At 49.9% G+C, this 19,172-nt stretch overlaps 1 protein-coding gene across 4 annotated transcripts in view; it reads left to right on the top strand.

Annotated features, from left to right (window-relative positions):
- The first annotated feature begins 321 nt into the window (after window positions 1-321).
- Window positions 322-19,172, top strand: part of TP53INP2 (tumor protein p53 inducible nuclear protein 2) — a 33,965-nt gene continuing 15,114 nt past the window's right edge. Inside the window, exons 1-3 of one of the 4 annotated variants that reach the window (XM_085302617.1) lie at window positions 322-439; window positions 546-593; window positions 16,299-16,662. In XM_085302617.1, coding sequence (XP_085158743.1) covers window positions 16,539-16,662 — 124 coding nt within the window. In that variant the 5' untranslated portion in view covers window positions 322-439; window positions 546-593; window positions 16,299-16,538. Of the gene's footprint in view, window positions 599-16,298; window positions 16,663-19,172 lie in introns of all 4 variants that reach the window. The other 3 variants (XM_085302616.1, XM_085302615.1, XM_085302618.1) reach the window with 3 other exon arrangements.

Genomic DNA, 19,172 nt, shown 5'->3' with positions numbered 1-19,172 from the left:
CGAGGCCCAGAGCCATGAGACCCGGGGTGCTTCGGCGGGCAGCAGGTGCGGGGGTGTGGGAGACGGGGAAGCCAGCACCCGCCGGGGCCCCGCGCGACCGCGGCAGCTCGCGGTCACGGTGCCGCTCCGGGCGCCGCGGCCGCAGCACCGGCCCGGCCCAGCCCGGCCCGGCCGCACCGCGGACCCCGCGTTCACGTGGGGGCAGTGCCAGCTCCGCCCGCCCGCGGCTCCGCCCCGCCCCGCTCCCCATTGGCTGCTCCGCGGCGGCCGCGCCTCCGCCGGCGGGCGGGCTCCTTTGTGACGTCACAATCAGCTGTTTGAACGTTCTAATTTCTGCTCCGGGATCAGCTGGGCGAGGAGCGACATCAGAGGATACGGCAGCGGCCCGGGCGTGCCCGCCGCTCGGCCCCTCTCGCCTCTGCCTCGGGGGGTGTTTTTGGTTCGTGGTTTTTTTTTTTTGTTTTTTTGTTTTGTTGTTTGCAATTAAAACTACCTCAACAGACTCAACCTGAAGCTGGTGCTTTACTATATTTAAAATCTCTTAGGCTTTCCTGTGGTGTTCTTGTTTACAAAAGCAGCCGATGACATTAAAGGTGAGGTAAGTGTTGCTCTCCGTGAGTGGGGCCCCGCGGGTGGGGGGCTTGGGTGCTTTCGGCTTTTTTTGCCTGGCTGACGCTTTGGGGTGCACGAAGATGGGGCTGGCCCTGTCTGTGCCCCTCACAGAGCCCGGCAGGGAGCCGCCGCCGCCGGGCAGCGGGAAGCTAGGGTGGGGGGGGGGGGAGTGCTGCTGGGTGGTAGGGAAGTGCCAGTGGCCTCCAGGTGTTTGGGGGGGGGGGGGGGGAGTGCTGCTGGGTGGTAGGGAAGTGCCAGTGGCCTCCAGGTGTTTGCAAACAGAGCTTCCAGCTCGGGTGACCCGAAGGAAAGGAGTGTTGTCCGTGCGGGGAGAGGCTCCGGCTGACCTCGGAGGCCCCCTTCTTCTGCTCGGTTGGCCGGCAGCGACGGGAAGAAGGAGTGGTGTCCAGGCAGGGCTGAAGGCAAATAGCCCAGTTGACCCCTAAACCCCTTCCTTGCGAAGGGCGGTGCTTTTGCTTGCCTTTAAACAAAAGGCTTGCTTGGCGGGCAGCAAGAAGGCACAGCGGCCCTGTCCCTGCCTGCTTGGGCAGCGAGCTTTTGTTCGCTCTTTCCGAGGGCGACGCGGCGGTGCCCAGGTGTGTGTGTGTGGGGAGGGGGAGGGCGAGCAGGGAGCTGGGACGCCGGCGGCGAGGGCGAAGCGCCCGTCGGACCCCGCGGCGGAGGGGAGGGAGGAGAGGGTAGCGCGGCGCTGCCCGGGGCCGGGCCGGGGAGCGGGACCGCGGGGCAGCGCCGGGGGCGCGCACCCCCCCTCCCCCCGGCGCCTGTTGTTTGTTTCTTCATCCCCGGATTAAGATTCGAGGCTGCTCTCCGCTCCCATTGGCTCCGCGGCATTGGAAGGCTATAGTGACGTATACGTGATTTGCATATGACATTGAGACGTCACAAGGCCAGCGCACCCCCCCCACCGCCCCCTCCGCGGCGCGCTGTCCCGCCGTGACCCCGCGGCGCGGCCGCTCTCGGGACGAGCCCGCGCCGCCTGCTTCTCTCCCCGCCGCGAGGCTGCAGGGCGGGAGCACAGCTCCGGCAGGGAGCTGGGGCGACGGGAACGCCAGGAGAGGCCGGAAAAATGTCCGATGGTAAACTAGTGTTTAATGTGTAACCAGCCAGACTGCCCCGGGATTGGATCGCACCAGTAGCGGCATGCTGCAGAAATAGAGAGTTACTTTAACATCTTTTTGGTGTCTGTACGTTTGTTTCATAAAACTGCTTTACCAATGTCTCTTTTGGAATTAGTTTGCAAAGCCAACTTTGTGTTTTTTTTTTTTTCTAAGCGAGTCTCAAATGTGCAAGTGTCTTTCACTTGTCAGCTCAGAACTGACAGCATTTTTATTAGTTTGTTTTGGTCAAAAACGCTGCTTTTAGAAAATGGCATGTAAATATAGCTACTSGAATTTGCATATCTGCACTATGTATCTGGCTAATTGCTTTCCAGTGAATAGTCAAAGTTTTGGAATTCTTGGATCCTTACATCTTGATTCAGCAAAATACTTCTGCTTGTTCATAAATCCCACTAGTTTTAGTGATTTTTTTTTTTTTTTTTGCTGGGGGGGTCATGTGCATGAATGTTTCATTTAGTTTAACTGCCATGGAGAAGAAGGAACCACAGGTACGTATTGCTCAGGCCAGGTGAGGAAAGATGCAGGCACTGGCAAGCTGAGTGCTGTGGCCTTCTTGGTGCAATCACAGCAGCCAAGCACGGCTGTGCTCCGGGGTCGTGAGTCTGAGCTGTAGTGGATGCTATTCTTATTACCACTCTAAATACCTCTGCTTTGAGGTATACCAAAAAATGCTAGAAGTATGGCTGACAGACTTTTTTCTTTTTTTTTTAATGGATTTTTGTGCCTTTAGGTAGGTACCTAAGTGGGATGGCAAAGACTAGACGTCCCTGGGGACTGGGTGATTTTTTTTAAATTATTATTTTGTTTAAAACACTGTCYACGGGATCTCCTCAAGTGAAAAATTGACACTGGACTCTATGGAGTGTAACTTGTTTTATGAAACATGTTAAAATGGGTATTATTGCCCTCAAATTTTATTCATGTATGCACACACGTTTCTTTATATCAACAAGCAAGCTATAGTCTCGTTTAGAGAGCCTAACCAAAGGCACAAGCACCTTAGCTTGAAGGTTGTTCTTGGGACCAGAAATACCCCTTGCTGCCAATGGACACCGGCAAGGGCTGAGCTGAGCAGGTGCCAAGTGTTGTCTGTTGCAAATTTGGCCAAGGTATTGCTGTGATAGCTTGGTGGAGAAAGAAGTAATGGTTTTCTCTGTTTCCAAAGTGCCAAGAACAAGCAGAAGGGAAAAATTTTAAAGAGAAGCTTCTTTTTTCTTTCTTTCTTTCTCCTTTCCCCTCCCCCCCCCTCGGGACAGAAATGAGAGATTTGTACTTTAAAAATCCTTGTCACCATTAGTAATACCTGGACTTGCATTAGATTAGTGATTATCTGGAGAAATACAAAGAGGGTGGAGGAAAAATAGTGAAAGCTTTTCCTTCAAGAGTAGTCTTAAACCAGTATCACCTGCTTACACCAAGACTGGAAAAACCTGAGATGTAGACTCTTATCTAAGAGCTTTTTAGTGCTAATTGTACAGTATGTCCTGCACAGGCAAATCTTGGATTGACACTAATGTGGCCCTAAGGAGGCTCAGAACAGACTTTCTGGTGAAATCGGGGCTTCTGCATTATGGAAGTCCAACTTTTTGGTCAGTATTCAGCCTCCTGTGATTTACATAGGGTGTAGCTTCTGGACTGTTCACCTCTCAATATATGTACACATTCCTAGTGATATTTTTACATGGTGCACCTCAGAGGAGAAAACATCTGGGCTTCTAAAAACTCACATGACAATCCCTGGCAAATCTAAAATTCCTACTTGTTGAAATACTGCTGGCCACCAAGATTTTCTTTTCTCCCTGAGGCTTTATATAGTTGTCTGCAAGGGCTTCAAATGGTAAAGGATCAGATTTGTCCTTGGAGCAATGACCTTTCCTGTAGCAGTGTTAGACAAGGGGCTGAATGTGTATTGTGCTGTAAGTGAATGCCCAAGCATTTATACCAGCTCTAGGAGGAACACCTTCCCTTTCTGCTGCCCTGAGCCCCTCTCCTTCAAGCAGGCTCTGGAGGAGCTTGTAGGGAGCACTGACAACACCAAACTCCTGGGCATGGCAGAGGAAGGAGCTTGCTCGTATTGCTGTCAGCTGCCCAGGCCCTTTTTGCAGAGATTACCTTGGCATCTGGTGCTTTGTGTGCTGTGTTTGTCTCCAGAGTTTTACTTGGTTTGGGCAGTGAAACCAGATGGTCAGTGTGATCAAAGCCAAACAGGTTGGTTCCTGTTCATGGTAAAAGTCTAGCAATAAAGACTTTTCTTCCCCGATAGTTTCTTACTACCATTTTTCAGTGTGAGGCAGTGGAAGAGGCTTTGATCCTGAATCAGCCTCTGGTTTGATGGAGCCTGTCTGCATGTGCCAGCAGCAGGCCTGGGATCTGGCTCTGCCCATCCTGCTGGTGTGGCCGGAGCTCCCCAAGAGAAACCCATTAACTCAGGCTGCTGGGGAGGCAAACGGATAAACGCTGAAACTGTGCTGCGGCTGTCTCCAACAGCACCCAACTTGCTGTGTTAATTCAGCCCTGCAAAACTCTCTTAAAGGTGTACCAGTCCACAGTTTGGTTCCCTTCCCTTGACTGGTGATGGACAGAGGACAGTGCCTGGATGCTTTACTGGCCATTTTTGGAGTGGAGAACAGAGGACACCCTCTGAGCTCCATATCTGAGCCCTGCTGGGCTGGGACAGGATCCTGACGTGTCTGTTCTGTGTCTGAGCATGTTGCACAGAGCTGTTTCTCTGCTATGAGGCTTGGGGCTGCCTGCTGTGGCATCCACAGGCCCATGTTCAAGAGCTGCTGTTGCCTGATGGCCTCTGGCAATTATGCTGGTGCTTCTCAGATGTGACTTTTAGGATCTGGTGGGGTTAACTTCCTTCCCAAAAATCTCATCTGAACTAGTTCAGGGGGGTGAAGGAGGTTGATTCGAGGGTTTCAATCTCTTTGCATTTCAGTGCCAATTTTAGGATTTTGATTAACACTGCAGGGAGAGAGCAGCTTGTGATGCATATGTCTGAATTTGGTAAAATGAGTTGAAAATAACCTTTTTCCAAGTGGATTGAAGGAATGTACCTGATTTATACCTCCAGTGCCTGTTGTGATGACTGCACAGGGTATTCTTAGCTCTGCTGAGGAAGGACCATTTCTGCTGTTTGTCATCAGTATCCCTCCTGCTGCGTAGTATTTATGGAAAGTTTCAGGGAGGCCGATGCCATTTCGAAGCAGAGTTGTTGTTACTGCAGCCTGTGACTTGGGATCTGCCTTTCCTGATAACTGCGAAGCTGAGACTCCCACTCCAGTGGGATCCTTGTACATTACAGGGCTTTGTTGTGGTTTCTTTTGCATATTCTTAGTTCCTAGGGTTATTTGTAGTGACAGTGACTCAGAAAAACTATTGTATAGAGGTCACTGGGGAAAATAAAATAAAACTCCTCAATGTATTATGGTTATCTTACTCCTGTTTTAACTCTTATTCAACATTTTCCAACAACTTAAGAATTTGTGGCCAATGGACTTTCTGGAAGAGTTCTGAAACTTAGTTCTTTAAGAATCCTATCTGTCCCCATGCAAGTGTCATTTGTAGACTGTCTCTTCTTGCTAGTAGTAGCTGGCCTGGAATGGGGTTGCTGTGCCAAGTAAGGCACATGGCCTGATTGTAGAAGCCCAATAAGGTTGGCAGCTGGGCCATGGAGGTGACCCAGCCCTGTGGCTGGGAGCCAGGCAGGGTGGAGGGACAGCCACGGCAATTTAGATAGGTTTGGAAATCATAGTATTAGGGCCATGACAGAGGAGCTCAAAGGATAGCAGCCTCCCTGAGCTCACCCTGCTGAGGGCGGGGAAGGGTTAAGATAGGTCAGGTCTTCTCTTGAGTCAGGGCTTCATTCCTCAGCAGAGGCCAGCCTCAGATGGTGGCTGCAGTTGTGCCCTTGCTCGGAAGGAGGGGTGCTTGGAAATCTTGGGTCCCAGACCCTTCCTCAACTCCTTAATTCATGCCAAAGAGTTTGGTGGCACCAGTCAGCCATGTGTCAGGGCTGAAGATGGGGTAGGAGATGGGCAATAAATGAAGCTTTTGTCCATCCACCCAGTGCAGCACTATGCCTGGTTCCCCTGCTACTTAACATTCCCCAGACCTTTCCTCACCTGAGGTGCAAGGATCCTGTTATAGCACACAGGCTGGGTGGACAAGGTGTGGAAGGAGGTGGCTGGACTCYTTACTGAGTTGCAGTGCTCCCATGAGGCCCTGCTTCCTGGTGAGGTCCAGGGTCCACACAGGACTACTCCATCTCTTGAGGAGCACCATGCAGATCCCCTGGGACAAGGCAAAGCATGTAGGGTCACCCAAGCCTGCAGGATGCTTACTACCCAAGTGCTACTGAGCCTTATTTTTGCTCCAGAGCTGGTTGCATTTCCTCAGCAGATGTAATAAGTCTTGCAGATGCAGCATAAGATAGAAGAACCCATCTGAGGTCTGACCAACCCTGGCCACTAGAAGTGAAGATAAGTTGCCTCCCAGCCTAAATTGATTCTATAGGCACCTTTTCTGCCTAATTACAGGTACTGCTTAGACAACAGGATATTTGTAACTTAAACCCAGTTCTGAAGACACATCCAGGTCACTTCCATGGGGCTGCCTATCCTGGTTCCCCGGGTGTAAATGGGGCAAACATCTGCAGCAATAAAAGCAGAGGCTTTGTGACAACCTGAAAAACCTTAGAAGCTTTGTCTGCTGATGTCTCTGCATCCTAGCCAAAGAAGGGCTTGGTGGAAGGCTGTGGGGAGTCCTGCTGTTCAGGTGCTGCTGGCAGCAGTTGGCCAAAGAGTCTTTTGCCATGTTAAGGGGTGAGTGTGCCACTCTCACCCTTCAGTGACAACACTGGATATTTGGTATTTTCTGTGGCCTGTGAGGATGTTCTGGAGCTAATTAAGGCTGATGCACTAATCACATTGGCTAGGATCTATTTCCAGTTGGTGTGGAAGGGCAATAAAGAGCCTTCTCCTGCCTCTTCAATGTGTTTTTGCAGAGAATTTTGGAGTGAATAGAGTAAAATGAGGGTTGGGATTAAAGATCATTTTGGTACTTGTTAGTCTGCTAGGATCTGGGTACTGCTTTCATCCCTTGGGTTTTAATCCAAAGGCTTTTCCTGCTGTGCATACAGGAACGTGACTTGTAGCTCCCCAATTGGAGCTACAGATGCAGAGTAGGGCATCTGTACAGATCTCCATATAGATGGAGAGTAGGGTAATAGGGTAATGGCCAGCCCTGGCAGAAGTGCAAGGGGACACATGAAGCCTTTGCACTCTCCCCATGGAGCCCTGTTTGATCATACTGTCTGTCTACCTGCCCAGTGCTTGTGGTCTAGTTGGACAGGCAGACAAGGCAGTCTGGCCAAGCAACCCAGGGCAACCCTTTCTCAGCAAACTGTAAATCACTGTGCACAAAAGTACCCTGTCTTTGAAGACTTTCTCTGRAAGCTTGCATGCTACAGGAAACTGTCTGTCAATCTTCCAAGCTCTACAGGATAAGCCAACCTATCCAAAGTCCTGTTTGAGATCCCAGGGTCCCCAGGCATTTTTAATGTGTTCTGCAGTGAACTGAGCTGTCCCTGAGGCATCTGTGTTACCTTGGATTATGTTATTTAAAAACTTAGAAGGCCTTGTAGGATGTTCACTGCCTCCCACTTGGATGCTGATAAGATGGAAGAGATCAGGTTTTAAAATGAGTGTGTTGCCCAAAAGGGCTTGCTAAGCTATTAGCTGTGGATGTGTCTACACTGCAGCACTAGCTTGGGAATTTCCAGGCTGAGGGAGCTCCCTTGTTTTATCCRAGAGCCTGATTCTGCATGCTTTGCCTTACATGTGTAATTTGCCCTTGCCATGTGTACAGCAGGGTGCAGCAATCGTAAGCAAGCACACGGTTTGCCTCCAGGAAAGAACTGAAGGTGGCATGGCCACCAGCACAGGATGCTCTTTTTGTCCTGTGGGGAGCCACAAAGGTGGGTGCTGTTACCTCAAAGTTCACTTTGAAGGCCCTGGGCCATACTCTGTTATTAGCTTGCTGTAACTTGGCATAAAGAAGCTCTTGAAACCAAGAGGAAACAGCATAAATGCAGCACTGAGGTGAAGAGGTGCCAGTGAGGAAGCAGGATGGTTAGGATGGGTAACTGATGTTCATATGTTTAAGTTTCTGGCTTTTGCATTGATCTACCATATGATTTTTAGGACCGATCTCTAGATATCCTGGTGTCTTGGAAATTCATCCCCAAGAGGAAGGAAGATTGAGCATCGGTACATAGCTGAAATGCTTTGCTTTGTCCAGTAAAGTGACTGTCAATTTTTTTTAAGGAGGTTTTCCATTCTCTATTTTGACTGCCTAGTTTATTATGTGACTTTAAAAACTCACTAGAGTATGAACTTTTTGTCTGAGACTCCTCCAAGTAAAATCTGTAGGGTGCAAAGGAGAGATCCAAGGGGTAATGCTCTTTTGCTACATGATGGGCTGTCAAACAGATGCTTCAAGTCTCAGTGGGATGTCCTGGGGGAAGGCAGCACTAACTGCTGACTTGTTTTTGGCAGAGCTATAGTTTACAGAGGCAACCACAGTCCAGCAGCAAACTTCTAGACTGGCTTTTTGAGATTTCTGACTCAGACCTTGGCTTTCAGTAGCTACTTCAGTGTTCTGCTAGATGAACTTCCCCTTGCTGCTGGACTACCAACTTCCTAGTCTGCCTCAGATATGTGGGCTCTCTTGTCTCCACCTCCTAGAGCTGTTAGTTGGCCAGGGACTGCAGAGGGAGCCAGGCATTGAGCTATCTTTGCCGTAGTTTGACATACCAACCTGAAAAAAGTAACCTATCTGAACTCTTTTTATGAAGTCCAGGCATGTTTTTAGTGTCCTTCAGAGTGCCATCCTGAGTGAGGCTGATTTGGGCTCTGGTATTCCTGGCTCTTCTAAGCCCTCTTCAGCACTATTGTATCACTCTGAGAAGCTGCACAGTTATGCTGAGGTCATCTTTGGCTCAACACTCTTGTTTGCCTGGAAATGCCATAGGGCACAGCTGCCTCCGCTAAAAAAGCATATAAACCTACTCTTAGGAATCTTCCATGTGAGCCTATAACAGGGCATGGCCACCTGTGGCCCTGAGGGCTTGGAGCCCCTATTTGGTGCCACATGCAGACTGGTCCAGGATTCTGGATGCTTTCTGTGCCTTTTTCCCTTCTGCTCAAGGCTTTTAGGAAGGTCAAGCATCCTGAAGTCTTAAGATATCAAGAGTGTTTTCTTGGGAGCACTGGGATTTCTTCCATGAACTTTACCCATACTGCTCCCTGTTTCCCTTTTCAGCCTGGGGCCTGGCTGTTGGCCACAGCCTCTGCTTTGGCAATTACTGGGATGAGATGTGCAGTGCAGGGGACCTGATCCATCTTGAAGGCTGTATTGGTTATGAAAATCCATGCTTGTGGCCCCTGAAGAAACTCAACTGACTTCTGCCCTTGGCAAGCTGGAGTATATTTAACAAATGTGCTCCAACCAGCTGCTAAATTTCAGATTGGTCATAATTTCTGCTTGGAACAAGTAGGGAGCTCTAAGAATTGGCATATAACAAAACCACCGGCCATGACTGTTTTCACCAGGGCAAGCTTGGCTGTCCTTCCCCAACCTGGCTCAAGGAGGAGAGACTGGAGCTCAGGTCTAACTTCTTGCTTCTAATGCTCACATCTGTCCCCCYGTGTGGAAAGTCTTCACCATGGCCAGTGTGTAGAGCATTTGAGATGTAGCCTAACAGTCTAGTTTCCATTTGTTACCTGGCAGAAATATCAGTCCCTGTCTTTGTCTCATTAACTTATATTGTCAAGTTCTGTGCTCCAGGAAGGAGGACATCTGTGATAACATTCTAGAAAGATGACAGAAATCCCATGGGCTTTGCTTGGGTCTTGACTATGATCAGGGTCCCAGGGTGAGGGATGCCTTAGCTGAGCTCTGCCAGAGCCTGTAGCTCTTGCTGTAGTCAGAGAAAATAACTGTGATTTCTCAGTGCCCCCAAAAGCCCCATGTTTGCTGCTTCAAAGGGAAGCCAGAAAGCCTTTTAGGACAAGGACTGGGGAATCCTTGCTGACCTCCAATTCATTGTGCCAAGAGACTCCTTGAGTCCCAGCCAAGCGCATTTTGAACACGCTGTCCTAGCTGTACCCATCTCATTTAGCTGCCAACTCTTCCCCTACATCAATCTCTGCACAGGATGTGTGTGGAAAGAAYGGATCATGGCTGTGGTGGGGGAAGTAGAGATATCCCAGAGAGACCTGGAAATGTGCAGAGCCAGAGGGAGATGCAGGCTGGAGGACAGGCCCACAAGCACCTGGAGGCCTGAAGCTGTGCGTGGCAGACCCATGTGCCCACATGTGTAGGCCTACCTAGCCTGTAGATTACTCCTGTTCAGAGCCTGTTGTTCAGGTATGGTACCCGAAGACTGCCCTGGCCTGTGGGGAGTGGGCAAATAAAGGCAACTAGGAACTGAGATGTTTTAKAGAGGACAGCTAATGTCATAGTGCTGCCCAAACTCTGATAGGGAGCAGATGCAGCTRGTTTTGGAAGCCAGGCAGGCAAAGGTATACATATGGTTGGGATGAAGGGCTCCTTAGTGCTTCAGCAGCCAGTTACACATCCCCTGACAGCAGAGACCTGCTGAGGTCCAGGGCATCACACATATGGGGGAAGGTTCTCCTTGATTTATTTATTTATTTTATTTTGCCATGTGGAGCAGGTATTGTGCTTCTTAACACAACTAGAAGTGAGAAGCCCAAATGCATGGTAATTCCCGAATGGATAAATGCAAGTGTCACAGAGTACCAGAACACGAGCAAGCACCCAAATTCATGACACTAATAATCATTTTGTGAATTTCTGCTGGCCCTGCTGATCCAGGAGGGCCTGGATTTGAATGGCAGCAAAGATGCAGCTCTACTGGGCAGGCTCTGCTTGGTCTCCCAAGGAGCTGTCTTATGAATGAGCTGTGTCCCCACTCTCATCAACTAGCTAGTAGCTGGGGACCCTTCTCAGCATTTGCAAAGCTGAAATGCACCAAGAAAACCTTATCTCTGGCCTAGGAAGCTCCCAGGTCCTGTAGGAAGGAGGTCTTGAAATGCTGTGTCCAGTTCTGGGCTCCCCAGTATGAGATATATGGAACTACTGGAGTGATTCTGGTGAAGGGCCATGGAGATGATTAAGGGCTTGCAGCATCTCATATGAGGGAAGGCTGGGACTATTCAGCCTGGAGAAGACTAAGGAGGAGATACCAATGTGTATAAGTATCTGAAGGGAGGGTGCCAAGAGGATGAGGCCAGACTCTTCTCAGCGATGGCCAGTGAGAGGATGAGAGGCACAAACTGAAACATGGGAAGTTCCATCTGAACCTAAAGATTCTTTTTAAACTATGAGGATTGCTTAGCACTGGAAGAGCCTGCCAAGAGAGACTGTGCAGTCTCCTTCCTTGGAGATATTAAAAAGAAATCCCTGGATAGGTTCCTGGGCAACATGCTCTAGGTGACTGCTTGAGGAGCGGGTTTGGACTAGATAATCTCCAGAGGTGCTGTCCAACCTCAACTGTTGTGTGATTCTGTGAGATTGTCTGGGTGCCTTGACCAACCAAGAGGTCCCACAGCTGGGTCCCACCTCTCTGCTGGCCCTAGTGCTATGTGAGTTCCTCCTCCCTTGGAAATACCCCCAGACCAGGTTGTGCTTTGAGGGACAGCTTTGCCCCTGCCTCCAAACAAATCAGAGGCTTTGTCTCATGTGGATGATGGAGCCATTTTTGGTTCTTCCTTTCTTTTTAAGGGCTGCTTTGTGCTCTGGCCAGAACCCTTCTGTTCCTCTCTTGATGCTCCAGCACAAAAAGCCACCCCAGTCCAGCCATTACCAGTTCATGAGCAGTGGGAGGAAGATGTTAATTAGATGAGCAGGTTATAAATCTGTTATGGCCCTTACTGAGAACAGACTAGTAGAGGTGCGAACCCACTAGGAGCTAGGGCCTGTGCAAGCATTAGGGAGCTCTCATGATGAGAGATCTCTCTTCCCTGTCTTGCAATCCTTGCAGATCTGACAAGGAGGAAACGGGCAAGGGAATGGTAGTGTCAGCTGCAGTGCTTTCCTATCAGGGCCACAGTAAAGCTCTGTTTCTCTCTGGTGATCCCCAAGAGCTGGAGAGATGCCTGGAAGGCATGTGTCCCAGGCAGAGCATGGTGCTGCTGGTTACTCCAGAGGTGTCTAGCCCTAGAGATTCCCTTTCTAGCATGTTTTTGCTCTGAATAGCCCCTTAGCCCTACTTTACAGATGCTTGAGCCAAAGCTTGAACTGTTTTTTGGGCCCTTCCCTTAAGCCATCTGCTCCCCCCAGTTGCCTAGTGTGTTCCTCGGGCCTCTGTGGCTTTCCTTGCTCTCCTGGTAACTATCCAGTGCCTGGCAGCCATGGGGTTCCCTGCTACTACACCAGCCCTAGGTGCTTTGCACCCCTCTGTACCCTTCCCATCCCAAGTTGCTTGGAGAGGCGGATCTGGACTCCTCCAGCCGAAACAGTGGGGTCTGTTTGCTGCTGTGTAGGCTGCTGAAGGAGAGTTCTGTACTCCAACCAAGTCCCTCAAAGCCCTACAACATTTAGATGATGTTATGGTCAGAGGTCTTTGCTTTCCCAGCGCAAGTAATGATGGGCTATTCCCTTCTGCTATTGCTTGTTCCCAGGCCTTGTTAGAGGGTGAAGAGGTACCTTTATTTATAATACAATTCTCTTATTTTTGGAGGCAGGGAGCTGAAAAGTCCCTTTAGCCTGCTGGTTAAGCTCACTTTGTGAATAGGGAAGCCCTGCACCAGGCTTAAGCACAAGCACCCTCATGAAATGAAAAGGTTGCCAAGAGCCAGTCCTGTGTGGTGGACCAGCAGTAGGCCAAAGCAAGCAGCAGGGCTTGAGAGAACCTGGGCCACAGGGTACACACACTGGGCTGAAATAGGGGACCTGGCAAGTGCTGTGGTGTCAGAGGACCCCAATGCTCAGGGCGTACAAGGGCCCTGTCTCACATCTGTGGCTCCAGGTGTGGGACTGCAGAATGTCTCTTTGGGATCTCACCTCTCCATTTCTGGCCCTAATGGTTGTAAGAAAATTTCCAAAGGCCTTTTAAAAACCTGTAATGACAGCTCTGAGAGCCAGCTGCCTAATTCATCTTAATGGGCTTGCTGTCTCCTGTGCTTTCTATTTATTATTATTTTTAAAAAGACAAGACACCAAACTGAAGAAATAGGATTCTCACACTCTGATGAATTTGAAGCCCTGGCTGCAGGACTTGCAGCCTGGTTCTGTTGTTTGCTTCAGTGTTGGTGAAGAGCTATGGGGTTCTCAGGCACCCTGACACTGCTGTGGTGCTGGGCTTCTGCCCAGCCAGGCAATCAGTGCTGCTGTCTGACAGGATGCTCCCTTGCCTTGAGGTTAGATGAAAGACCTGCTTCAAGAGTCAGAGCCTTTCCTCCTGCTGATGGATTCAGACAAGCCTTTGAGCAGCCTTCTTCCAATCTTCCTCCTCTTCTAGAGGAACAAATTCCTAGCCCTGGCTCCATTGTGGTCTCACCTTGGGATTCCTCAGATGCAGGCTTCAGGGAGAACGTGTAGGATTGCTTACAGGCTCTAAGGTACCTTCCTTCAGAGGCTGACAGAGCCATAAACCAGGGATTGCCCTCTAAATACAGTAATGGCTATGTGCCAAGCAGGGCAATGTGCACAGCTGTCCCAGCGAGGTGCTCTGCCTTTCCCTCTGTTTAGCTCTTGATGGCATTTTAATGCCCTTTTATGTTGCTCAACCAAATACATTTTCTCCACTCTAATGGTACTCTGCACCTTGTGTCTGCCATCTGTCTGTAGCTCTCCAAGAGCTTTAGAGACATTAATAAAATTGGAGTCCTAACCTCCCCCTAAGCTGTAAGGACTTTGTTTCCCCAGCAATAAAACTATAGCAGTAATGAAGCACAAATAGCTAAGAGACTTGCTCTGTCGCTGGCAAAGCAAACCCAGACAACAAGGCTGGGAGAAAGCAGGCCTCATCCTGCCTGGTGCTGTGCTCCTGCTGGGAGGGTGTTGGCCCCTCACTGCTGCTGCCCACACCTTCCTGCACGTTAATGCCTGTGCGGCTAGGGGATGGGATGGAGACCCAGGCCTCTAAGGCTGCTCCTGCCTGCTCTGCAGTGTCTGTGTGTGCACAAGGTGTGCAGAGGGCATGTGGCAAGGGAGCAGCTGCTCAGAGCACTGTCTGCACTGGAAGCTCCTGACCTGTTGTCACTRTGTGTTTCCTGTCTCTCAGTCAGGTGAGACTGGGATGGAGGGACCAGCACGGCATGGCTCCTTCTGCACCTTTGAGCTTGGCTGCGTTTCTGCCCCGTGGTGCTGGGTGGTGAGGTTTGGAGACCGTTCAAGCATAAGAGCATGGTATTTTCTTGGGGCTGCATTGTAAAGTAGCAGTGTGTGGAGTGTGGCATATGTGTGATGGTGTAATCAGCCTAAGCTGGATGGTGGCCATGAAACGTACATCTGCATTAAAAGAGCATCCCTGAAAATACATACAAAAATAAAATAATAACAGTGATTTTTAGAATTAAATCAACCTAAAGCAGGTATCAGCACAAACCAATTTCAAGTAAAATGGTAGCAAGGTCTTTTGATGAGGAACAGAGCACTCCCTCTATTTGAGGTGGTTCTCATCTGCATTGGGACAGATCCTTCCTCTGAGGCTGTTGCTTTGTGTTCCCCTGTTACCAAGCTGGTCCCCAGGGCTGTGAGGAGCCCTGCTTACTGCAAGCTGTGACAGGCCCTATCCCAGCACTGGAGAACAGCAGGAGGTGGGCACAGCCTTGCCAATGGCTTTGTTGTCTTCACGGATGACGATTGTCTTGTGTCTACACTGAACTTTCCTGTGCCTTGCAATATGGGCAGGAGACACAAGAACGTGTAGTTCCTGTGGTTCCCCAGAACTGGAGAAGATCTAATGGTCACTGTGCAGACTGTTGACATAGGTTAGGCTATAACTCTTAATCCCTCCTGTTACTAGGCTGCAGGGCAGAGACTGTGCTTGCAGATAAGTCTCAGCAGTGCTGATGATGCTGGTGAAGGCTGTGGCTCCTGATGGGAATCACCCACCTCTTACCACCCTTTCCTTGTGCTGGTACTGCACACTGAGCTGAAAATGTCCCCCAGAAAGAAACTGGCCTGGTCATCCCAGGGCAGATCCCCACTCTGACTCACCATAGAGCACTGGTGCCAGCTCAAGGGAAGGTGTAGAAAGCTTAATGTCCATTCCTGGCCAGCTTTTATTACTAATTAAAAAAAAAAAAAAAAAAAAAAGCAAACGAAAACTGTCCTTTGTGACTTTTGTGACTTCCCACCTTCCAGATGCAAAGTTTTGGTCCTTACCCCATCCTTGCTAGTTTTTTTAGAAACCAAGGAGAAGGAAGCCTTGCTGGACTGTCTGTCAGTCTGGCAATCTAAGTGCCTGTGTTTTGTCACTGGTCAGCTGCTGCCCATGTGGGGAGATGTATATTCACAGAATGACAGAGTGGTTGAGATCAGAAGGGGCCTCTAGAGATCATCTAGTCCAACCCCCTTACTCAATCAGAGTCACCTAGAGCAGGCTGTCCAGGACCATGTCCAAATGGCTTTTGAATACCTCCAAGGATGGAGACTCCACAATCTCTCCGGGTAACCTGTTCCAATGCTCAGCCACCTTCACAGTAAAAGAGTTTTTCCTGGTGTTCAGATGAAACCTCCTGTGTTTCAATTTGTGCTCATTGCCTCTTGTCCTGTCAGAGAGCACCACTGAAAAGAGTCTGGCCTCTTCCTGTCTATGCCATCCCTCAGACACTTATACACATTGATAAGGGTGAGATGGAGATTACAGCCTTTTGGACAGAGAGAGGTGGTCTACCATGAAGCAGAGAAACTCTTTTCTTAGAAAGTTTTCCCAGAAAGTCAGCTGTGACTGATACTATCCAAGTCCTGGTTCACTGGGTTCCTGGATAGTCCCTACCCTTCCTCAACACTAGCTCTTCATAACAACAGCAGTAGCAAGGATAAGGTTTGACAGAAGAGTATGTTTCCCAAATGTCAGTGAGTTTCCCTTTCACTCTTGGCCAGGGCAGGACAGCAAAGACCAGTGGCTTTTCCAAGGTCAATTAGAAAAGCCAGAAGAAGRCTGGGACCAAAACCTGCCTTTCTCCCCCACATCTCTTCTCACATGCCCCACAAGGCTGGTACAAATTTGTAGCTTGGTCATTTTGTTGTATAACATTGCTGAGGAGCAGCTGGGGCTGAGGGAAGAGGCACTCGCTGGGCACAGGGGGATCCAGCACCAAGCCTGTCACAATTGTGCTTGCAGACACAAAGTAACATGCCCTCTGAAAAGTGAATGGAGCTACCGATGGCAGAAATCAGTACTAGAGTCACCTCTCTGTTCTCYCTTCCAGCCCATCTGAATCCCATGGGGTGCTGGAGGATCAACCTTTCCAATGAGTCTGAGTGATTTTCTCCTTTTTCTTACAGGCCTTTGCACTGAAGCCAAGTGAAGAACCTCATAATTGCACTATACATCATTAACTCAGCTAAGATTTTGCTAGCTGTGAAGAATCTCCTGCCACTGGGAAGGACTCCTCCATCAAGATAGAGACCATAAGCTCCATTATCCTTCCTGGCCCCTGCCTGTGACGCCTGTCTCCACGCTTTGAGGCCAGCACTTGACAGTAGCTTCATTCTTCTTTCCTCCCATCAAACCATTTCCCAGCCATGTTCCAGCGTTTCACCAGCCTCTTCTTCAGTGACAGCAACACACCAGAGGGCCTGGAGGAGCCCAAACCCTTCGTCTCTGAGGAGGAGGAGGAAGATGGATGGCTCATAATTGATCTTGCAGGTGAGAAAAGCAAGGGGGATTAGTTTCACACAGTCTATGATGTATCTTGTTTCTCCAGAGCTGGACAAATCCCTTCAGATGATGTTGGACCTTGCCAGCAACCTCCAGCTGAGCTTCCATGACATGTTGTTAGCTCTGCCCTTCATCCCTCCTTCCCTAATTTCTCTTCCCCTTCACCTGTACTCACAGCTCCCAGCCTGAGCCAGGCACAGAGATCTCTGTTGTCATTGAAAAAGATCCCAAGCTGACTTCTCTTCCTGTCTTTGCTCTCCCAGTGACAATTCCCAACTGTCAGCCAGCTTGGGAAAAAATAAGTAACAGCAGCTGCTTCCTGGGCCATGGATGCTGGCTGTCTGCCCAGGAGCCTTCAGGCACTGCCACTCAGCTCCCCCAGGGAAAGGAGTATCTGTCCTCACTCCTGTTTTTGTCTCCAAGCAGGCCTGGGGGGGAAAGGCGTTCATAAAAAGGCCACCAAACTTCAGATGAACAGAATATGTCCCACTGGCCTAGCTCTTAACAGGACGCTCTAGACAGGACAGTGATAGAGAAGTTCTGATGAGACCCAACAGGAGGGGACAAGCCTGATTTTGCAGCTTTGGAGGCAGTGGCCAAGCTGTGCTTGGCACAAGGACAGGCCCTTCACCCAGAAGCACTGGCCCTTGTCTTTGCAGGAGTCACTGAAACCCTCTCAYTAGCAATTTTTGAATAGCTGATAAAAGTGTTCCTCTCAGGGCATGTAGCTGGGATAAAATGCCCAATAGCACTCTTCATGTGCTGTAATCAAAGACAACCTAGCTTCAACCAGGCACAAATTCTTTAGCAATTAGAGGAGTCTGTTTGTGGATTATGGACCAGATCCAAGGATCTGCCCTGAAGAGCAATTCCCAGCTCCCAGAGCTTACTCCTATCCATTTAGTCAGCAAGATCAGGGAGTTCACCTACGATTTTCTGGTTCATTCCAAGCTGGGGGCTTGATGGGGTGGAGAGATGCCAGCCAGGGTTGTTTGTCTGTGTGCTGGGTCAGAGTGGCATGACTTTGGCTAAGCAGGGCTGTGATGTGGGCAGCAGCACAGCACACCTCCATGTAGGAGCTGCTGGCTGCCTGGCTAAAGGCCAATCTCCATCAGCAGCTGCGGGCTGGTACAGTGCCCGATGTGGTCGGTCGCGGTGCTCGGCCATTGCCCCTGCCTTCCCTGCAGCTGGGCTCTCTGGTTGTGTGAGTGCGAGGAGGCATTAAGTCAGCATTTTTTTTTGCAATTTGCAGAAGATCAGAAGCTGCTTTTAGGGATGAATTGTGCCCTGTAAACTATTCTCAGAGCATTTTGATTGCAGCATGTGCTGCTGGGGTCTGCCCTGGCAGTCTGGCTTGGGGAGCAGCACTTTGCCAGACTCAGCCCCAGAGGAGCTGGGCTCAACCTCTCCCCTGTGATACCCCAGCTGCAGTCAGTGCTTCCAGTTTCCCAGCCCAGAGCCTACCTAGCAAGGGAGAAGGAAGGCTGGACATTCACCTTATGGCCTGCTGAAATACAAACAAACCTGGAGGCTGTTCACCAGTGGGAAACCCTACTCCCCAGGCCCTGACAGTGAGCCAGGGAGACTCACACAAGGGAGGGCAATGACAGCTGATGCTGCAGTGGGCAGAGGCCCACAGGGCTGTGTGCAGGACCCATATATGTGCAGCTGCAGTGCTTTGTGTCAGCTATGGCCTCCTGACTATCTGGACTGAGGCTGCACTGCTCCAGGAACGCCCTGACCTGTAGCAATCTAGCAAGCTCTGCTCCAAGTTTGGGTCATATGAGGCCAATCAGGAGAGCAAATCTAGAATGTGAAAGCTCTTTGGAAAGGCTTTATCTTCACAAATCATTCCCAGTGCCCTTGCCAAGAGCTCTCAGACAAAGTTTGTTTGGACCAATATGTCATATCTAAAGAAACCCTTGCCTCTGAGGCTACCTGTTCTCCAGAACAGCTGAGACCATCCAGAGTCCCATTTGACACCAGACAGAGAGGTCAAATTCCTTAGGTGGTAAGGGCTTCTTAATCTCCATTAAGACAGTTTGTGCTTTTGCCTATTGTAAGGTTGATGAGTCAACCATATGCAACGAYAATTTTATGAACTTCTGCTTGCAAATTAAGCAGTGAACTTACATAAACAAGACTGTGTGCACTGCAGCCCCAGCCCTTGGATTTCTGCTTCTCAGCGTCCATCGTTGGTTTTTATAGACTCTCTTGAGTCACGGTGGCCCAACCCAGGAGACTGCTAACAGGTTTAGGTGGAGGTTGAGTAAGCTCATTCTCGGGATATGAGTGGTTCGTTAGGTTTTTTCCCCACACACTGAGCTGGACAGGGCAACAGAAGACCGCAAGCCTGGGAGAGCGGAACAGGGACAGGGAAGCCCTTATTTCTGCCTGGAGCACTCTGAGCTCAGATGGAGGCAGAAGGGTGGCTTGGGTAGCAGGTGGTTGTTGAGGTTTGCCTGTATTTTGGGCTTTGGTGACTGTCCCTCTTGGGT

Source organism: Rhea americana, unplaced genomic scaffold (assembly GCF_003343005.1).
Source record: "Rhea americana isolate MKP2758 unplaced genomic scaffold, rheAme1 scaffold_190, whole genome shotgun sequence".
NCBI lineage: Eukaryota > Metazoa > Chordata > Aves > Rheiformes > Rheidae > Rhea > Rhea americana.
This window is presented reverse-complemented; position numbering and strand designations above follow the sequence as displayed.